Here is a 21,078-nt window from a genome sequence, read left to right as displayed (position 1 = left end):
ATCCATTTCTAATATTCTAGTCCCCAAACCAATTACCTAAATCTGACACATAGAATTTTGCTATATCATAAGGAGTTCTAGCTGAATGGCAAGTTCTTATCATCTTTATTATAAATTTAAAACTACTAGAAAGGTGCCATTTTAAGACATAATTATTTTTAAAGTAACCTTTGTTCAGTTCCACTTAACAAGTATTAATTTAAGTGCCTACTATGTGTAACGTACCATGCTAAATGCAGGGAAACAAAGACAGACCTTGTTCTCCAGGAGAATAAAGTTAAGGAAAATAAAATATCAAGGAATAATAAGTTCTAACTGTTTTCTTAGTAAGAACTATAAGTTCTTATATAAGTTGCTGCAATAAAAGGTATATTTACTGTTAAATTAATGATATAAGAATAATTTACTTGGGACAACAATTTTTTAATCATTAAACATCTTGGACAATATTTTAAATACTGCTTGGCAAAAATCCTTAAATCTTAAGATCAGTCAAGTAATTAAAACATTAAAAATCCCCAAATTACATATAAGATTACTAATCATTTTCAAGTTCAATCATTTACACTACTTAAAATGGCAAATGCCTCAATAATTGGTATTTTCAATAATTATACATAATAGTTTAGCATGTAATTGCTTATCATAGCATCAAATTACTTAAATTAATGTTACTAATAGTTTTTAATGAAATCTTCTGGGAGAGTGTGAACTGCTGATATAGAAGGTAGCTTTTCGTTTGAAATGCACATATAGTAATTTCCTTTTTATAACAGTTGAATGCTTTAAGGCACTAACAGAGAATTTTCCATCAGAGGAAACCTGCTAATATATTTCTTAATGTTTTTCCTTGTACCATTTCTTAACTCTGACATTACTACCATTCATATACTATCTTCATTTCCTATATCAAAGTACAGAATGAACATGTAATGCTACATAGGTAATGTCAAAATCATTTTAACATTTAAATAAGAAAAGGCACAAAAGTAATTTTCAAGGAGAATTCAAGAAGATCAAGAAACTATTTTTAGAAATACAGGGAAATTTTTTTCAGACATTTATATTCCTCTAACAAATATAGAGTTAAAATGAAAGATAGGTAGAATAGAAAAATGTCTACAAAAAATTACCATGAATAAAGCTTTTCTTTCAAAAAGTCACTCTTTCCAATACTATTTAAAATAGATTTGTATGGATTATGCTAAAAGAGGGCAACCAATTATATTTTAAGTTCTGCAAGAATGTTCCATGCAGATTCAAAACAGTTTAAAAAGTATTTGAGTCCTGTGTATGGCAGTAAGCTGAATGTCAGTTATAAAAGCAACTAAAACATGGTTGTGGTCCCCAAAATGCTATGAGTAGATAGAAAACATTCTTATAAAACAGCTAATAATAGAGAGCTTAAAGTTTTACAAAGTGCTTCTTACAATACTAGGAAGTACAGACTATTATATACAGATAATGAAACTGAGGCAGATAATCAAAAGGTATGGAGCTAGCAAGTGTTTTAGACCAGATTCTTGACTCCAGGTCCAGCACTCTATCTCTTATGCCACCTAGATAACAGATAGTCACATCACTTTCAGGTTTACAAAGTGGGGAGTTATAACCCACCTTTTCAGATGAGCAAATTGAGGATCAGAGAGATGAAATTCAATGTCACAGTTAGAACTTAAAACCTCATGTTTTGACTATACAAGCAGTGCTATTTTTACCATTTAAAAAAATGAGCACATATATTTTAATTGATATTTCCCAATATAAAAATAAACATCCAAGGAAATTTGTTTTAATATTACTTCATATTTTCACAAAATATATTTTATGCATGAGTCTAATTTTTCAAACTTTTAAAAATCATAACTAAATTTTAAAAATTTACACATTTAGAGTAATATAATTAATTTGGAAAAAGAAAAGTCCTGCAAACTCATCTCTACTTCAAATGCTACAAAAATAATAGATACACCATAAATCTCAATGCGGCTAGGTCCCAATTAGTACAATGAATCCTATTAACTGATCACATTATTCAAATTCTCACAACTTCAACCAAATGGCTAAATGCAATAAAAAATTTATAATAATTTTATTTATTTATTTTTCTGGTAGCAAAAGAAAATGTATTTCTAATTTGTTTGGTACAAATTAATAAAGTATAGAAAGCAAAATTTTACAAGGTCAAATATCATACCTAATAAAATACCAAATAAGTCTATACTGATGATATAAAAAATTACTATTGTCATTTAAAATATTCTAGCAGCATTGACTAAAGTGTCTTCTTCTCATTTTCAAATCAATATACATATGCCAATAAGTCCTGAGAGCTTTATCCACATGTTGGTGAATAGCTATGCTCATATTCTTACACAGTGAGTCATCTATGGTTGGATGACCTGGGACATGGTCTAAAATAAGTAAAGCTTTAAACACAATATTATTGACTTGCAATATTTTTTAACGGTTGAGCTAAAAAAAATTGAAAAACAAATCATTCTTCAAAAACAGCTTTAAGCACTAATGCTTTTTATCTGACCACCAAAGAACTAGAAGCAATCTATGACTGTAGCCTCTCAGAGCATAAAGATTTCGAGACCAATAGATAAGTCTTGGATTTAATTTAAAATCTCCTTAAATTAAAACCTCCCCAAAAAGCATTAGGTGATGTTGGGTTTATTCTTTCTTAGTCCTAGAAGGTATCATTTTCCACAACAATTCTATTTCATCCATATTCAAATTTTATTGATTAGCATATCCATCTTTTCTGATTATTTTCTTCAAAATATCAGGATGGGGGGGGGGGGACAGTTAAGAGGTTTGGTGGATTGAGAACCAGACCCAGAGATAGGAGGTTCTGTCTGAGGTCTGACCTCAGACACTTCTTAACTATGTTACCCTAGGCAAGTCACTTAATTCCCATTGCCTACCCTTACCACTCTTCTGCCTTGAAACCAATACACAGTACTGATTCTAAGATAGAAGGAATGGGTTTAAAGATAGATAGATAGATAGATAGATAGATAGATAGATAGATAGATAGATAGATAGATAGATAGATAGATAGATAGACAGACGTGACAGACAGATATAGATATAGACATAGATATAGATATTTAGCTGTCATGACTTCATCTCCACTGGCTCCCTTTCTGATCGCTTTTAACATTATGCAACTATACTCAATTTTTAAAATAATCAAATCAATTAATGCTTGAAGTACAATTTTCTTCACTATCTATTTCTGTTTTCTCTGAGTGCTTTATATGAATTTGATACTTCTGTCTAAATAGCTGCTCTGCTAAGTGAAATGAATTTGTCTGATGTCAACTTTTAATCTGTATAGCTAAAAGATGCCCCATTTCTATCACTCTAACACTACTATTTCTTGGAGTGTTTGTAAAGCACAAAAAGCTGATGCAACTTTGCCTTTGTTTTATTTTGTGGCTTTGATTCAATCATTCTGATATCTCACCTTATTTTAGAGTAACTATGGTCATGTTTGTGCCATTTAATTACATCAAATTTCTGTCCTAATAACAAACCTCTTCTTTTTTAGTGTCAGCATTATTTCCATTTAAAGTATTCTTAATTATATCTTATTAAGAATTCTTTTTTGAAAAAAAAATAACACAGTTGTTGGTAATAGGGTATGTAGTAATACATCATGTCCATACTCAGTAACAGAAGGGAAAAGAAAGACAATAAAACAACATGTGAAAATTCTCAACTAGCTCACATGTGTCACATTATTTGGATTTTGGCTCATATTAAATACACTCTGGCATAATTTTTATTTTTGTTGTTGTTCAGTTGTTTCAATCATGTCTAAGGCTTCATGACTCCATTTGGGGTTTTCTTGGCAAAAATGCTAACGATTTGTCAGTTCCTTTTCTAGCTCATTTTACAGACGAGAAACAAAGGCAAACAGGGTTAAGTGACCTGCCTAAGATCACACGGCTAGTAAGTGTCTAAGGCCACATTTGAATTCAAGAAGATGATTCCTCTTGACTTCAGGCCCTGCACTCTATTCACTGTACCACCAAGCTGTCCTGAATCATTTTATAATTTGTACTAAATCAAATTTCACATTATTCAAACTCTCACTAATTATGGTTTAGTTGTATTAATTATCAAATCCACTCAATTAGTAGGATTTTTTGGTTTGGTTTTTGTTTTTTCAAATGAAAGTGGAGCAGGGAAGCAAGGAAGAATATAAAGTATTCATCTGAAGCTATGAAGATCTTTCCCAAGCAATGGAAAAATAGCTAAAAAATGAATAAATGTAGGGAAAACATGAAGTTTCTATATATTAACTCCCTGGTATTGACCTAATGTAACTGAATGGATGGGAAAAGTGTAATTCTTATATTTAATAATTTATAATTTTGCCTTTAAAAAAAACAAAAACACACAATGTTGTTGAAAATTTCAGAGCAATATTATCGAAGTGATTTTCCGAAAGTTCAATTCTGACCATGTCATGCACTATTCAATAAACTCCAAAGGCTTCCAATTACTTCAAGGAACAAATATAAATTCTCCTTTTGGCATTTAAAGTCCTTATAACTTGGCCCCCTCCTACCTTTTCAGGCTTCTTACACTTGACTCCCTTCCACATACTCTCTAACTATATTAGCTTTCCTGCTACTCCTTGTACTCTCTACCATCTCTAGATTCCATGCATTTTCACTGTTCCTTATGCCTAGACAGCTCTTCCTACCAACTTCAGCTTATTGGTTTCCCTGACTTCCTTCATGACTTGCTGGGAGCCATCAGGCCACGATGCCCTGACAGAGTCACACGTGGTGGCTGAGGAGGCCACAGGGTGGCCCTTGGCAAGATGTGATTGCCCACTCAGTCCCCCTTTGTATGACCTCTCTTATCAATGCCCCCTACTTATGGAATTGGCATGATTATTATTCCCCCTAGTCTCAAAAGGAATTTAATGCAAGAGCAAAACACCCGTATCCTAATTCCCCAAAACATCACCAAAAGATCAGCCCTTTAAACCCAATCTCAAAAAGACTATCATGGGTTAACTTTTACTTAGGTACATTAATTCCCAGCAAAATCGCAGTTACAAGCCAAGCCCAAAACTTTCCCACTCACAGAAACCTATTTTCATGAAGCCAGCACACAAATCAATCATAGAGGCCCATACAATAAGTACAAGTATATCAAGTTTCAATATACCTCAGTGATTCGATTACACAAATCAGTAACTCAGAAACTCCCTAGTAAAAGCCTTGAAAAATGATCAGTCTAAATTTGAATTGTGTTCCCAGTACCCCTCAATATCAATGGTATGATTGTTGAATTGTCTTTTAAGAACTTCTGATTATTCCACTTTATTAAAAGTAATAAGTAATTTTCCTTGATTGTTTGTAAGCTTAAAACTTCTCACAGGGTAATGAGAAAATTAAGCCACCTGTGACGAAGTGATTTATCTTGTATATTGTCTGTAATCACAATATAGACTCTTAATCAAATGATTTGTTAAAAATAAATGTATCACTTTTCCAATTATCTCTCTTTGAATATGTGTGTTAGGTAACGTATCTGTGTGCCAAGAAAATGGGTATAAATTTAAACACCAGGCCTGGGGATGACGGAGCAGCTATCAGATGCAAAGCAGTCCCATGGACTTAATAATTAAGCTGTCTTCCATTTATTATTGTTTTTACTGATCGCTCGCCACCTGTTGGGAAACCTTGGAGTCACAAGTGAGGCTGGACCTCACCCGTGGCAATGACTCAGTTCAGAGACCGTCTTCTCCAAAAAGCCTCTCCTATTCCCCTACTCACCCACACCTCATGTAAATGTCATCTTTCTAAGACATCAGTCTACTCTAATATATCCTAAATGTACATAATTTTTACATGTTTCTCTCATTAAAATGTGAATGCCTCAGGAGCAGGAGCAGAGAGAATTTCTCCAGTGCATGGAACATGGTTAAATGTTTAATAAATGCATAATTTAATATTTAATATATTTTTAAAATATGTATTGGGAAAATATTTTTAAAAGGACTCACTACCTAGAAACCAAAATTAATATGAATAAGCATGTCAGAAAATATGCAACTATTAGAACATTAATACTTTAAAAGTCATGTTCAGGCTAGTATGAAAATTTCACAAGTAATATCGATATCACATTGCTTGCGTTCTCAATGGTTTGGGAGAGGTGCTTAGGGTTGAGAATTTAGATCTCAAATTTTTTAAAATCAGTATTAAAAATAAATGAAAGAAATAAATAAATAAAACAGATGTTTAATAAATAAAAGTCATGTACATTTTCACTGCATATTGTTGTAAATATACCTGTAAGAGTTAATAAGATTACCAAGTGAGTGCAAAATGAGCATTACATGAAAAACTTATAAAAAAAAACAGAATTTTCCTCATCTATAAAATTAACACTTCACAGGGTTACTGTAATATCTAAATGAGATAGAGTGAAATTTTATTTTTTGTAATATATTAATGTAAATTATTATAATTAGGTATTAGAAGCTAGAAAACATTCAGAGAAAAACAACCAGAGGCCAGTGAAAGGCTTTGATTCCATTGATCTGAATATAAGTATTTTCTTTTTTTTCCCCAGCCTTTACCTTCTGTCTTAGAATCAAATTACATATTGGTTCCAAGGCAGAAGAGTGGTAAGGGCTAGGCAATGGGGATTAAGTGCCTTTTCCAGGGTCACAAAGCTGGGAAGTATCTGAGGCCAAACTTGAACCCAGACCTCCCATCTCTAGGCATGGTTCTCAATCCACTGGGCCACCCTCCACAAGTACCTTCTTGAGGAAAAGGATTATTTAATTCTCATTTTTATATTCCCAATGCCTAACATAATAGTTTACATATAGAGACTTATGAAGATCTTCTGTAAGAACTGGGGATGTAATTTAGCCTGGAGAAAAAAAAAATTTATAACAAAAATCTCTGACAAGTCTAATTTCTCAAATTTATAAGGAACTGAGTGAAATGTACAAGAAATCAAGCCATTCCCCAATTGACAAATGGTCAAGGGACATGAATAGACAATTTTCAGAAAAAGAAATCAAAACTATCAATAGGCACATGAAAAAGTGTTCTAAATCCCTCCTGATTCAAGAAATGCAAATAAAAACAACTCTGAGGTACCCCCTCACATCTAGCAAAATGGCCAATTTGACAGTAAAGGAAAATAACAAATGTTGGAGAGGATGTGGCAAAATTGGGACACTAATGCATTGCTGCTGGAGTTGTGAAATGATCCAACCATTCTGGAAGGCAATTTGGAACTATGTCCAAAGGGCTTTAAAAGAGTGCCTGCCCTTTGATCCAGCCATACTACTAAGTTTGTACCTAAAAGAGATAATAATGAAAAATGTTTGTACAAAAATATGTATAGCCATGCTCTTTGTGGTAGCAAAAAATTGGGAAATGAGGGGATCCATCGATTGGAAAATGGCTGAACAAATTGTGGTATCTGTTGGGGATGGAATACTACTGTGCTGTAAGGAATGATAATCTGGAGGATTTCTATATGAACTGAGAGAGCCTCCATGAACTGATAGAGTGAAGAAGCAGGTTTGCACTGAGATTGGATAATCCATGTTGCTTAGAACTTTGAAAACCATCCCTGAAAAGCCTAGATTTTATTCTGTGGGTAAATTTCATGTTAATATATAGACTGAGCTGAAGTACCCAGAAACCAGAAGCAAGGAGATCAATTAAAAGATAATTAAAGTAAACAACATGTTAGATGACAAGGAATAAAAGGAAGGGTTCTGGATAAGGGAGAAGTTCTGAAAGCACGAACAAAGAAATCTAGTGATTAAGCAGCTAAAGGGAAGAAGGAAGATGACAAAATGGCTGCAAGATTTTGAACCTGAGTGACTAGGAAATTGGTGATGCCACTGAAATTCTTATCACCCAACAAATCTTTATCAATTGCCCTGAGCATATAAAGCACTGAGAGAGATATGACGAAGAACAAGACACAGTTCCTGCCCATAAATCACTTAAGAGGCTGCCATATTCCCCTCAACATACTAAACAATAAATGCTGTGGTGGAAAGAGTGATGGACTTGGAGTCTGACGCTTATTCAGTCTCTGACTATGAGGACATAATTTAACATCTCTCTAAGTCTCAGATCACTCATTAGTAATATTCTTACAATAACAATTGTAGTACCTACCTCACAAGACTGCTGTGGGGCTCAGCACATTCAGGACAGTAAAGAATTCTATTTTAATATTTTGTTATTATATGCTACTATTTAATTCTAAAAATGTAACAAATGCAAATGTAGTAGCTCAACACTCTCAATCACACAAAAGGAGAAAATTGTGAACAAAAGTGAAAATTTAAAAACAGAAGTGGTACAAATAACAAATTATTCTTTCGTGAGACTTATTCTTATATAACAGAGATCAGAGCAATAAAAGTTCAAATTAATAGCGTGCCTACAGAGTTGTTAGAGCTTACAAAGTAACTACTACATCTAAAAACCACATTTGAACTAATAATCCTTAAATCGCAGCCAAAACTATTTAATAGAGAAGCCCTAAGGAAAATCATATAGGAAATCTGTCCTAGAATCTGACATTCTAGCTGGATAATACACTTTTACAAAAATTTTTACCATCAGTTTTAAAGAGATTCATGTTAAGGACCTAGAAACAAAAGTTCAATGATTTTACGATTTACTGAAGCAGAAAACAGGCTTTTATAGAATTCCTATATCATTAAAATTAAAATAGAGGTTTATGTCTCAACCAAGGAGGACCCCTGTCCGTTCCCTAGCCTCAGTTGTATGAAGTAGTGATTCACTTTACCTTGGATAGTCTGAGGGTGATTAGCATTTTCAAAATCACAGATCTTCCTCCAATTAGCCTTCACAGCCTCAGGTGTCATTGGCTGATTTTTCTGTCTGACAATGGCACCAAGAGTTCGTTCCCAACGTACTAGTGAATAAAAAGGAAAGACATCAAATCACATAGTTTAAAATAGGCACCTAGTTGATGAACTGGAGGATTTCTGTGTGAACTAGAAAGACCTCCAGGTATTGATGCAGAGCAAAAGGTGCAGAGCCAGGAGAACATCATACACAGAGACTGACACACTGTGGTACAATCGAATGTAATGGACTTCTCCATTAGTGACAATGCAGTGATCCTGAACAACATGGAGGGATCTACGAGAAATAACACTATCCACATTCAGAGGAAGAACTGTGGGAGTAGAAACACCGAAGAAAAACACATGATTGATCACATGGTTCAATGGGGATATAGTTGGGGATTGACTTGAAATGATCACTCTATTGCAAATAGATCTTGAATAATGATACATATATGACCTAATGGAATTGCTTGTCAACTCCAGAAGTGGAGAGGGAAGAAGGGAGGGAAAGAACATGAATCATGTAACCATGGAAAAAATATTCTTAATTATTTTTTTAGATCAGGAAAAAAAATAGGCATCCAGAAAAAATACAATTTACCCTCTTAAGAGTTTTCCATTTTAAAATGAGGGGGTGTCCCTCAATTAGGGAATGGCTGAAAAAATTATGGTATATGATTGTGATGGAATACTATTGTGCTGAAAGGAATGATGAACTGGAGAATTTCTATATGAACCGGAAAGACCTTCATGAACTGATGTAGAGTGAAATGAGAAGAACAAGAACATTGAACACAGAAAGTAAAATACTGTGGAACAATCAAATGTAATAGACCATGCCACTAATAGTGATGCAATGATCAAGAACAATTCCGTGGAACTTAGGAAAAAGAAATCTATCCACATCTAGAAAAAGAACTATGGGAATAGAAATGCAGAAGGAAAGCATATAATTTATCACTTGGTTATATGGGTATATGATTTGGGGTTGTGGTTTTTAAATGATTACTCTGTTATAAATATGAATAACATGGAAATAGGTTTTTGAGTAATAAGACATGTATAAATCAGTGAAATTGTCTGTCAGCTCCAGGAGAAGAGAGAGAGGAGGTGAGGAAGAGAATATGAATCATGTAACCATGGGAAAATATTCAAAATAATTTAAATAAAAATTTTTTAAAGTTTTCCATTTTAAAAGAAAAAATTTAAACATTTTTTCCTAATCATTAAAAATAAATTATGCTACATATTTATCAAAATAATTAATTCTTTTTTTAAGCAGAAATAATACCAAAAAATCCTTAACTCCTCACCTGTTAAGGAAACCTAAGAGGGCAATTTTTATAAAAACTCAGTTAACTAAGAGTTATTATGTTGCCCTATGTGGGCTCCCTCTTATCCTTCTCCTCTTTGCAACAAGTCTTAATGGTATTAAAAGGATTCTCAGTCACCACTATTTATAAAAAATGCTGTGAAACAAGGATACAACTTGCTTCTTCTGCTAAAGACATCCAGAAGAATAAATAACCATGAAAAACACTAGCTATTCCTCATAGTTCAACCTTGACAGTTAACAAGTTCAAGATATCTATTACATGAGACTAACAGAAATACCCATATTTCTTATGTACTCCAAGAAGGAGAAGAACATGAAACTCTGGGGCAAAGGAAGACTACCAGTTTATTATTACCTTACCTCTCTCAAGACTGCAGTCTAGAGTAATGGTCTTCTTTGCCACAACAAAAGCAGCTATCACACCTTTCCCTTTCCTGTTCTTAAGTATCAAAGAAGGCAGAGATGGCCAGAGGTGATAGAGATAGAGACTATTAAAAGTGATCATGGTTCAGAAGAATGACAGTGTGATCAGGAGAGAGACAAAGAACAGAAAGAGCTCCCTATGCAGTGATATGAAGATAATGAAAGAGAGGAAACTCTAAAAATGTTATGGAACTGAGGAATAGGTGAACTTAAGACATTTACATGTTCTAAAAATGTATGTTCATGCAGACATACAAATGGTCAAAGTGGCATAAAGAAAGAAGGTACAAATTAAAGCTAGCCCTCAAAAGCTCCTAGCAAGTTCTCTATGAGTTCTAAGTAGGATCATATTTGACAGTGTTGGGTTTAAAGAGCTAGAAACAATCAGACAAACCAACAACTTAGAGACACTTACATTTCCCAATCCAGCCTGCTCCCACCTGGGAAAAGAGAGAGGAAAAAAAAAATCAACATTATCTGATTTAAAATCTTCTCAAGAAACTTTAAAATAAAATATAAACCAACTATCTACCTAGAAAAGGCACTTGCCTAGGGATAGGAATGAATGATATGATACAGTAAAATCTAGTTTACAATTTTATCATATTGTGAGCATACATAGCAAACAAATAGATAATACCATATATATCCCAGGATTCATTATATGATAATTATATATTACTATTTATTATCACAATATAAAATATCTGATAAAGGGATGGAGAACTGAATTCTGTAAATAAGAAAAAGAAAGACCCACCCAGAGAATATTTACTGAGAAAACGTTTTATCTTGAATCAGTTTGAAGTCACTTTTTCCTATGCTGAAAAATCTACAATCTCTTCCATGTCTGCAATGCAGACTAATTTGAAAAAGATATTTTGGAGAGGGAAAATTCATCCATGGTATGCAAATGATGCCACCATATGTTCAAAATTCAATACTTAAAATCAAAAGCTATTTGTTATTGGAAATATCTTCTAAAAGAAAGTAAAATAATTGCCAGAAAGCTGCAGAGTCCACTTTTCAAAATATAGTATGATCAGTTCTTGGCATAGTTTGGAAGCCCATTTGTTTTTTCTTTACTACATGTATTTTTCTATGTCATCAATAATAATAACAACAAAGCAGTCATAAACTGTAATGGTTCTCACAACCTAGAACAAAGACTTCCTCTATAAAAGTAGGGAAAATGCTTGCTTTGAGACACTTTTAAAAGGGGGGGGGGATAGAAACCTGAGTAAAATTCTCTCCAAGGTTCATAAAATCATGATATAACATAATCTCAGAGTAGAAAAGGATCTGAACTCATATGAAACATAACTGGTAAATCAACAACAAAAATAATGGTTAATATTCATATAGCATTTTAAAGCCTGACAAATGCTTTCTATATAGTCTCATTTAATCCTCACAACCACCAAGTGAAGAAGATGCTATTAATATCCACACTACAGGTGAGGAAACTGATCACAAAAAGGTTAAGTGACTTGCGGGGGGGAGGGGGGCAGCGGGGCAGCAGACATTTGATAAATGTTTGAGGCAGCATTCAAACTGGGTTTATCTTGACTCTAATTCTGGTGCTAAAGGGAACTACTACACAACCTGGTTACCAATAGCCATTTATTTAGTGAGTAGCTACTATGTGCCAGGCACATAGAGACAAGTACAAATACAAGTATATAAATCATATACAAAACCAATACAAGATGAGCCTAGCATTGGCCAGGGGGATGGGGCCAAGCTGTGAAGAGCTTTAAAAGTCAAACAGAAAAGTTTAAATTTGATCCTCGAAGTAATAAAGAACTACTAAAGTTTATTGTGTACGAAGTGACAAGGTCAATCGTACTATAATTTAGGAAAAACACTTCGGTACAGCCATGTGGAGAATGTAACGGAATAGGAAAAGATTTGAGTCATGGAATCCAATTAGATGATTATTTCAATAGTCACAGAAAAGAGTAATAAGGACTTAAATTAAATTGATGTCTGTGAAAGTAAATAAAGGAAATCTATGGAAAAGAGGCGAAATAGCAAGGTTTGTCAAAGGATTAAATATTTTCAAAATTCAAACGAGAATTTTTGCTTAGCAAGAGCCATAATCAAGTATGAATTTACTCTGGGAACACAAAATTAACAAGAAACATTAACTCAATAATTTGATCATTGTTAGTTTTCTCATTTGGGATCTTGGCCAATATCTGGCCTTAAGCTTATAAAAATGTAAGGACTATAGCACCAAGATTATCAACCTGGGTTCAGAAGGGAAAAATAACAAGTTCTGTTTTGTAAGACACAGATTCCTACAGGATTTCACTTCAAAATGGCTGATAAGCAGCTGGCAAAATGTGATTACTGCTCAAAACGAACTAGGGTGGGCAGGATACACAGATCTGAGAGTCAATTGCACAGAGCTGATAATTGAAGCCATGCAAACTAATGAAGTTACCAAGTTAAAAAAAAATATAAAGAGAAAAATAAATCAACAAAGTAAGCATTTATTAAGTAGCTTAAGACTAAACTTTGAGGTACTTCATAAATCTGAGTCACAACATCCCATCAGTGTACAATTAGAGTGGACATCCATTTAAAGCACTAGGATAGTGAGGCATACATAAAGGGAATTACTGTTCTTTAATAAATGACAAAAATAATAAATGTAAAGAAGCCTAGAAAAGCATCCATGAACTGATACAGTGCTAAGAAAGTATACATAATGATTACAAAGTAAATGTAAGCAACAACCATAATCAAAAAAGTCAGTTTGAAAAATTATAAAAAATGAGAATAGCTCCCCCAAAACATATGAGGACACTACTAACCCACTCCTTTGCAGAAGTGGGAAGTCCATAGATATAGTGCACTGCACATATTTTCAGATTTCTTTAGTGTGATGACCAGTTTTACTCAATTTTTCTCTTCTTTTTCCTTTAAAAATATTATTTGTTATATTATATTTATTATATATATGGGAAGGTGAAAGGGACAGAAACTGGAGAAAAATTTGGTAATGTTAAAAAAATAAAGATCCATTTTTTCAATTTCCTATATCCTTTAGATTTGTGAATAGCAGAATTGTACTTATTTAATCTTAAAGAAAAGAAGTTGGTTCCATATAGATTAGTTCATTGATTTTACATGTTAATTTTGTATAATTATTTTTCATTGTAAACATGGGGTTTGTTTGTTTTTTTCCTTTTAAAGAGATATCTTTTTAAAGCCACAGCTTACTTTGGGGCTAATATGAAATTAAATATTTCGAAAATTTAAACATATTTGTAAAACTTATTTTCAGCAAGGGCTATAATTAAGTTTAAACTTCCTTTAAGAACACAAAATTAAAAGAAACATTAACTCAATAATTGAATCACTGTTATTTCTTCACTGAGGCTATTGGGCTGTAATAAAATGTATGTAATATCAAAAATCCACCTTCTGTAGGACCATACAGAATTCAAACAACGGGGTTTTGCAAACATTAAATATAGTAGCAATATATATACTGCTACAAGTATTAGTCCTAAAACAAGAAAATCTTTTCCTTAAAAAGTAGTGGAAAAATGGTCATCTGCCATAATGATGCTTTTATTTTTATTTCTTTACTTCTGCAAAAGAGTAAGCAACATAAAAGCTTAACAGACAAGTTTTCCCTGAGGCTGATGACAGAAGAGGCTGGTTAAGAATTTAAGAAAACCTGGTCCTCTCCTGTACTCTGAAACTACAACAGAGGGACACTTGCAAGCTCTCCCCTTGCCCAAACAGCAGGTTTTTTTATTTTAAATTGAGAACAACCCTTTATTATCTATACTAGAAGTCTTAGTTCTTACATCTTCCTGCTCTCTGTTCCTGATGGCATTTTTACAGAGGAGGAGGAAAAGAGAAGTAAATGCTCTAAACAAAGATTATCCCTACCCTTATTTTCTGCCAGTTCTTGCCCTTGTCAGGTAAAAATGAGATGAAAATAAGGGAAGAGGCTTTTTTGCTTTCTGTATCTGTATCCCTAGGGCCTATTAAATAGCCTTTAGAGATACTTAATAAATTGTTTTAAATAAACGCCACAGGATCCATTGCCCTTCAATGGCAGGAGAAGGAAAACAAAAAGTACCTCAAATAAGCCTCCATTCTCTTCACAGCTCTCGTGGCATAGCCAAAGGACAAGGGGAGCCACATAATCAGGCTTCAAAGCATCCACCAGATCTAAAATAAATATGGAAAAGTAAAATATAAAGTTTAAAGGACATATATAGCATTTTACTCTCCCAATACTAATATTGTATAAAGTATCTTACAGTTTACAAAGTGACTTTACATGTATTATCCTATTTCTTCAAGACAGGGCTGTACAGAGAAGCAAGGCAAGTATTAACCTCATCTTTCAAGAGAGGAAACTAAAACGACTTTCCCAAGGTCACATATTGGAAAGTAGTAGAGCTAGAACTTGAACTCGGGACTACTGATTCAAACTGCAATGCCCTTTTCATTCTCCCAACACCCACAGCCATTAACCTATCTGTCTTATTCTCTCTGTGTTTTAGAAACAAGACTAAAATTGCCTGAGATCAAGAGCTTATACATGCTGATGAGTTGGCATGCTACTATAATTGTGTGATGTACTCAATTCTTAATTATCTGTAGGGAAGTATAATCTACCTCCATATCATATTTTAGATCGCTAGTTAGCATAGTCTACTCAAATGATCAAGCATTAATTTTTCAAAGCAAAGTTCTTCCTAAAATTTAGCCAGTGCCTGACTTAACAGTCAGTGTTCAAAAGTTCCTTTATAAGTCAGGCATTTAGAATTTTAAGTGAATTGTGGAGCAGCTAGATGGCTCTATGGATAAAAAGCCCTGGAGAAAGGAAGTCCCGGATTCAAATGGGAACTCGGCCATTTCTCTGATCTGAATATTTCAGCCTTCCAAAAGAGCTCAGCACAATATCTCATCCCCATAATTCAGTCGCTGGCCAGATCTTTCTTGCTGACACTGCGTTCTTCCACCCCCTTTGACCCTCTCCTAGGCCCATCACCTGGACTACTTGCAGTACCTTCTTCCCATCTTTCTCCTATGAACTCTTTCTTCCACATAGCTACAAAATGAAAGCATAGATTTGTCCAGGTCATTCCCCTACTCAGGAAGCCTCAGTAGCTTTCCATACAAGCTTCACTCTGGCATCTGAAATCCTTCACAGTGTGGCTGCAGTACACCTTTGTAGACTGAGCTCTCAAATCACTGCCACTCGAAGTTGTCTCTCTGTCCCAGCTAGCCTCCTTGCTATTGCCATACAAGACATTTCTCCCCTCAATGCCTCTGTACAGTGGGTCAGCTCTTATTACTCAAAGGTCTCTCTCCTCAGGCCACCTCTGAGAGGCTCCTGCTTCTCTCGAGGATTGCACTGATGGGATTTTCTCCACAGGGTCTTTCCTGCCCCCACAATTATTAGAAATTACTCCAAAATGCTTCCTATTTTCCCTGCATATATCTTTTACTTATATATTCCTCCATATCTTATGTCATCCTCTAGGGAAATGCAAGTTCCTTGAGGGCAAGGACTATTTCTTTTTTGCTTTATACAGTATCTAGAGGTCCCTGATATAATGCTATAAGGCTTTTAACAAATGCTTCATGAATTGAATTGAAAAAAATTTCCTATTTCAGATTTTATTGGTACAAGTTAAATGTGAATCTTGGTGGTTTACACACACACACACACACACACACACACACACACACACACACACACACCATTACTAAAAACTTGGTACCAGTTATTGCCCAAAACAAGGAAAGACAGAGAGACAGATGGATAGCTGACGAGAGGTAATTTCATAGCAAAATTCCTACACTCAAATAGATCTGTGATCTCATTTAATTGGTGATAGTTGGTAAGCCATCCACATCTGCCTATCTACGCCACTCTCGTACATATCCTCCTAAAACACCATCAAAGGAAGTCCACCCAAAATATGGGAGGCCTTCTTTGCATTCCTCAATCCAAAACATGAACTATCACTATCTACCTAAAAGTATGTTTAAAAGAAAGTTCTTAAGCTCGGGCTTGTGAATTTGACTAGGTAGGTGGTAGGAAGATAGATAGACAGGCAGATAGTAGATAGATGATTATATTTAATACAATTTATTTTCTTTATAATCGATGTCTTTTATTTTGTTAACATAAAACCATCATTCTGAAAGGAGTTTAAAGGTGTCACTAGACTTCAAAAAGTTTCCATGACCAAAAAAATTTAAGTTCTTGCTTAGAAGGTTAATAAAGCAAGTTTACTAACCCTCTGATTTCTTTAGAGGCAAATTATTATTGATGCTCTGGAACGAAATACAGTCATTTCTTTACTTTCTATGCACAGGATAAGAATTCCTTCATTGGGTACAAATATTCAAATGTACTCCATTGAGCAGTTTGCTCACTATAGGGACATATTTAGAAGAAAATGAGACAACAATGTACCTGATGGTCCACAAACTGAAAAACAGGAGGCCAAGAAATTATATAGTGAGGCTAACATTTCTATTGCTCTATTAAGGCTTTCTTGGGAAAATGAAGGTATACTTAAATACTGGGTAGAGTGTATTCTCTTGGCTACTGACAGAATGGCTCAAAGTTGTCATCAAGGTGGAGAAAGGCAGGCAGTAAATATGTACATAGGCATTATGGAATGTTTTAGACTTTAGTATTTCTAAAAGTGTATATGCAAATTTGATCTAAAGAATAAATTGTTGAAATGTACTATAATTAAATCATGTAATTCCTTAGAAATTTAAAAATAGAAACACATTCAAAACCTTTATGTCTTCCTTTTTTATGGGTCTAATTGAATGATTCTTCTCTTTCATTAAGCTAAGAATATTATAAATTGAGGGTTTTTCCCCACAATATCCATGGATTCCTAGTCAGAATTCCCATTATTTCAGGAGTTTTATTACAAAAAGTTTAAAACATGGAATATGATTAGTAACCAATGTCTAAGTGCCAAAAACCCTTGTTTTTGGCTTGTTGGTGAAAAGAAAATTTCAGCAATTAAACACTTAGGCAAAGCACAACTTTAGAGAACTTGCAATTAAAGCTACTTACCCTGTGGCATAACACTTTCAGTCATTCGAGATCCAGCAGTAGGTGCAATAGTGTTACAATGGATGTTGAATTTCCTGCCTTCAATTGCAAGGGTATTTGAAAGACCTGCAAGCCCAAGTTTGGCTGCACTATAATTTGCTTGACCAAAATTGCCATAAATTCCAGAAGCTGAAGAAGTCATAATAATTCTTAAAAAAAAAATAAAAGAGAGACACTCAACATGTTGTCTTTCTAAAAATTAAAATTGCAAGCCTTTTGTCTACTCTCTTTAAAATATCAACTCTGACTTGAATGATGACATCAGCTTTTTCAATCATGACAAAGACTTAAAATACTATTAGTAAGCTTTTTAAGAATTCTTAAATAGACACATTTGTACAAAAAGATCTTCTTGTGGTGGCAAAGAATTGGAATTTGAGGAGATATCCATAAAGAGAGGAATGGCTGAACAAATTGAGGTATGTGATTGGATTGTAGTAGAGCATTATTGTGCTATAAGAAATGACAAGCAGGATGATTTCAAAAAAACCTAGAAAGACCTGTGAAGTGAGCTGAACCAAGAGAACATTTGACACAGTAACAGCAACAATGTATGATCAACTATGGATGGCTTAGCTATTCTCAGCAACTCAATCCAAGACAATTCCAAAGGACTCATGATGAAAAATGCTATCTACTTCTAGAGAAAGAATGGATGAAGTCTGAAAGCAGGTCAAAGTATATTATTTTTCACTTTATTTTCTTTGTGGGTTTTTGTTTTGCTTTGTTTTATGATACTCTTCTTCCACAACATGGCTAATGTGGAAATATGTGTTGCATCATTGAATATGGAAAATCTAGATCAAATTGCTTACTATCTCAGGGAGGCAAAGTGGAGGGAGGAAGGGAAAGAATTTGGAACTTAAAATTTGGGGAAACCAATATTAAAAATTGTTATATGTAACTGGAATGATTAATATTTACATTATATACATATTATATATATATATATATATATACATATATATATATATAATTACTAAAATAACCAGTTGGATTCCTTGTTAGCTCCAAGAATGGGGAGGGAAGAGGGGAGGGAGAGAGCATGAATCATGTAACCATGGAAAAATATTCAAATAAATAAATAAATAGATTTTTTTAAAGGACTCTGAAATAATAACAACAATTTTTGTTTTTAAGCCCTTACCTTCTATCTTAGAACTAATACCAGTTCTAAGGCAAAAGAGAGATAATGGCTAGGCAATTAGGTTTAAATAACTTACTCAGGATCGCACAGCTAGGATATGTCTGAGGTCAGATTTAAACCCAGATAGCAATGACTTTAATAGCACCTGGCTTTAAGAATTGCAAAGCACATTACATCTCATTTAACACTGAAAATGAATAAGATTGGGGGGCAGGGCAGCTAGGTTGGTTCTGTAGATAGAGAGCCAGGGTTCAAATTTGGCCTCAGACACTTCTTAGCTGGGTGGCCCTGAGCAAATCACTTAAAACCCATTTTTTAGCCCTTACTAATCTTCTGCTTTGGAACCAATACATAGTATTGGTTCTAAGATAGAAAGTACAGATTATTTAAGGGGAGAAAAGTGAATAAAATGGAGATAGGTATTGTGTAGGTATTTACTATCTACTACAAAATAAAATACACACAAACACACACAAATGTACATATCCATTTATGTGTTACAGGTTTTAGAAGTGACTGCTTACAGTATAATGATCCAGGACAATCCTGAGGGACTTGGGACTAAGAATGCTATCTACCTCCAGGGAGAAGAACTGTTGGACTTGTCATGCAGATCAAAGCATACAATTTTTCAATTTAGTTTGTTTGGCTTTTTATTTTGAAGTTTGGGTTTTATAAGATTCGTCAAAGACGGTATGTAAATATGTTTTGCATGATAGTACATGTATTACTCAGATAGAATTGTTTGACAGGTCTTGGAGGGGGGAGCAAAGGGAGGGAAGGAGACAATTTAGATCATATAACTTTGGGAAACATGGAAATTTATTACGAGTAATTGATAAAGTAAAATATCACATAAAAATCATTAGAACTCAATATTAATTTTCCATAATATATTTTCTTCCAGTCTGTATTATCATTATGATGACTCTTTACTCATGCTTCTTTCGCCTATCCATAAAAAATAATTTGGAGCTACTCAAAATTTATTTTTCCCATATTAGGCTATGTGGTATACTCTCAGCCCACTACTCAAATATTTTTTATGTTCACAAGTCAAATTTTAATTTGTAATGCCAGAAATTTGTCCAATCTATAATAAAACAACTGAGGCAGAGCTCCAAGCCAATAACTATTTATTAGAAACACCTGATCCTCTCCAACAACTAGGATCCCAGACCTTCCTCATGGTCTGAGACCCCTTCCTTCTCCAGAGTACAGCTTTTATTCCCTTCAGTGCCCAGTCTTGACCTCTGGTCAGTCTAGGCATCGGTGACTGATCTCATTGGTGTGCTCCAAACACGCATATCCCTGGTCATACTCTGCCACCAAACAGCAGGTAGCTTTTTTCCGTATTTAACATATCATTGGACTATATACTGAGGCCTGTGACATCTGGGTGGTGGAGGTTTCCCTTACAGTCATCTTCATTCCCTGGAAGTCATGTTGACTATGCTGCAGTCCAATATAGAACTGAGGAAAAAAGACTCATTTCTAATAATCATCAAATCCTGAGCTATAACTAAAACTATGACTAGTGACTTGTGGTGACTGTTTATAAATAAGTAAATGATCACTATTCCAATGGAATTACATCAAACTAGATAATATTGATTAGAATTAACCATAGGCAGAAATCTACCAAAAATAGGATAGGGGTAAAACTACTTCTCACAAATTTCTGATAAACATTTATTTGTTCTGCCTTCAGTCCAAACCATACCTGCAGTTCCCAACTTACTTGGGTCATTGTGTTCTTTTCTTCCCCTTCAGCTCATATCACTCCTTTTTTCATTGTAGTCTATTTTGTGTCCATCATAAACTTGTATCTATATTATTCTCTGAACTGCTGAACCTAGCAAATATCATTTCAGCACTCAAGCCACAGTGTTACTGAAACGCTTTAATATTTTTCCCAATTACGTGTAAGAAATTTTTAACATTCATTTTTTAAATTTTGAGTTCTAAATTCTCTTCCTCCATCCCTTCTCTACTCCCTCATTGAGAAAGCAAGCAATTTGATGTTACACATTTGCATTCATGCAAAACATGTTTCCATACTAGTCATGTTGTGAAAGGAAAGATATCCAAAAAAATTTAAGAAAAATAAATTATTTTTAAAAGTAGTCTTTGATCCACATTTAGAC

At 34.0% G+C, this 21,078-nt stretch overlaps 1 protein-coding gene across 2 annotated transcripts in view; it reads right to left on the bottom strand.

The window, feature by feature from the left end:
- Positions 1-21,078, bottom strand: part of HSD17B4 (hydroxysteroid 17-beta dehydrogenase 4) — a 135,437-nt gene that overhangs the window by 77,444 nt on the left and 36,915 nt on the right. For both annotated transcript variants that reach the window (XM_001378174.5, XM_016423750.2), the window contains exons 8-11: positions 17,746-17,933; positions 14,764-14,855; positions 11,074-11,098; positions 8,833-8,961 (exon numbers count right to left, since the gene is read on the bottom strand). In XM_001378174.5, the coding sequence (XP_001378211.3) occupies positions 8,833-8,961; positions 11,074-11,098; positions 14,764-14,855; positions 17,746-17,933 (434 nt within the window). The remainder of the gene's footprint in view (positions 1-8,832; positions 8,962-11,073; positions 11,099-14,763; positions 14,856-17,745; positions 17,934-21,078) is intronic.

This window comes from Monodelphis domestica, chromosome 7, assembly GCF_027887165.1.
Source record: "Monodelphis domestica isolate mMonDom1 chromosome 7, mMonDom1.pri, whole genome shotgun sequence".
NCBI lineage: Eukaryota > Metazoa > Chordata > Mammalia > Didelphimorphia > Didelphidae > Monodelphis > Monodelphis domestica.
This window is presented reverse-complemented; position numbering and strand designations above follow the sequence as displayed.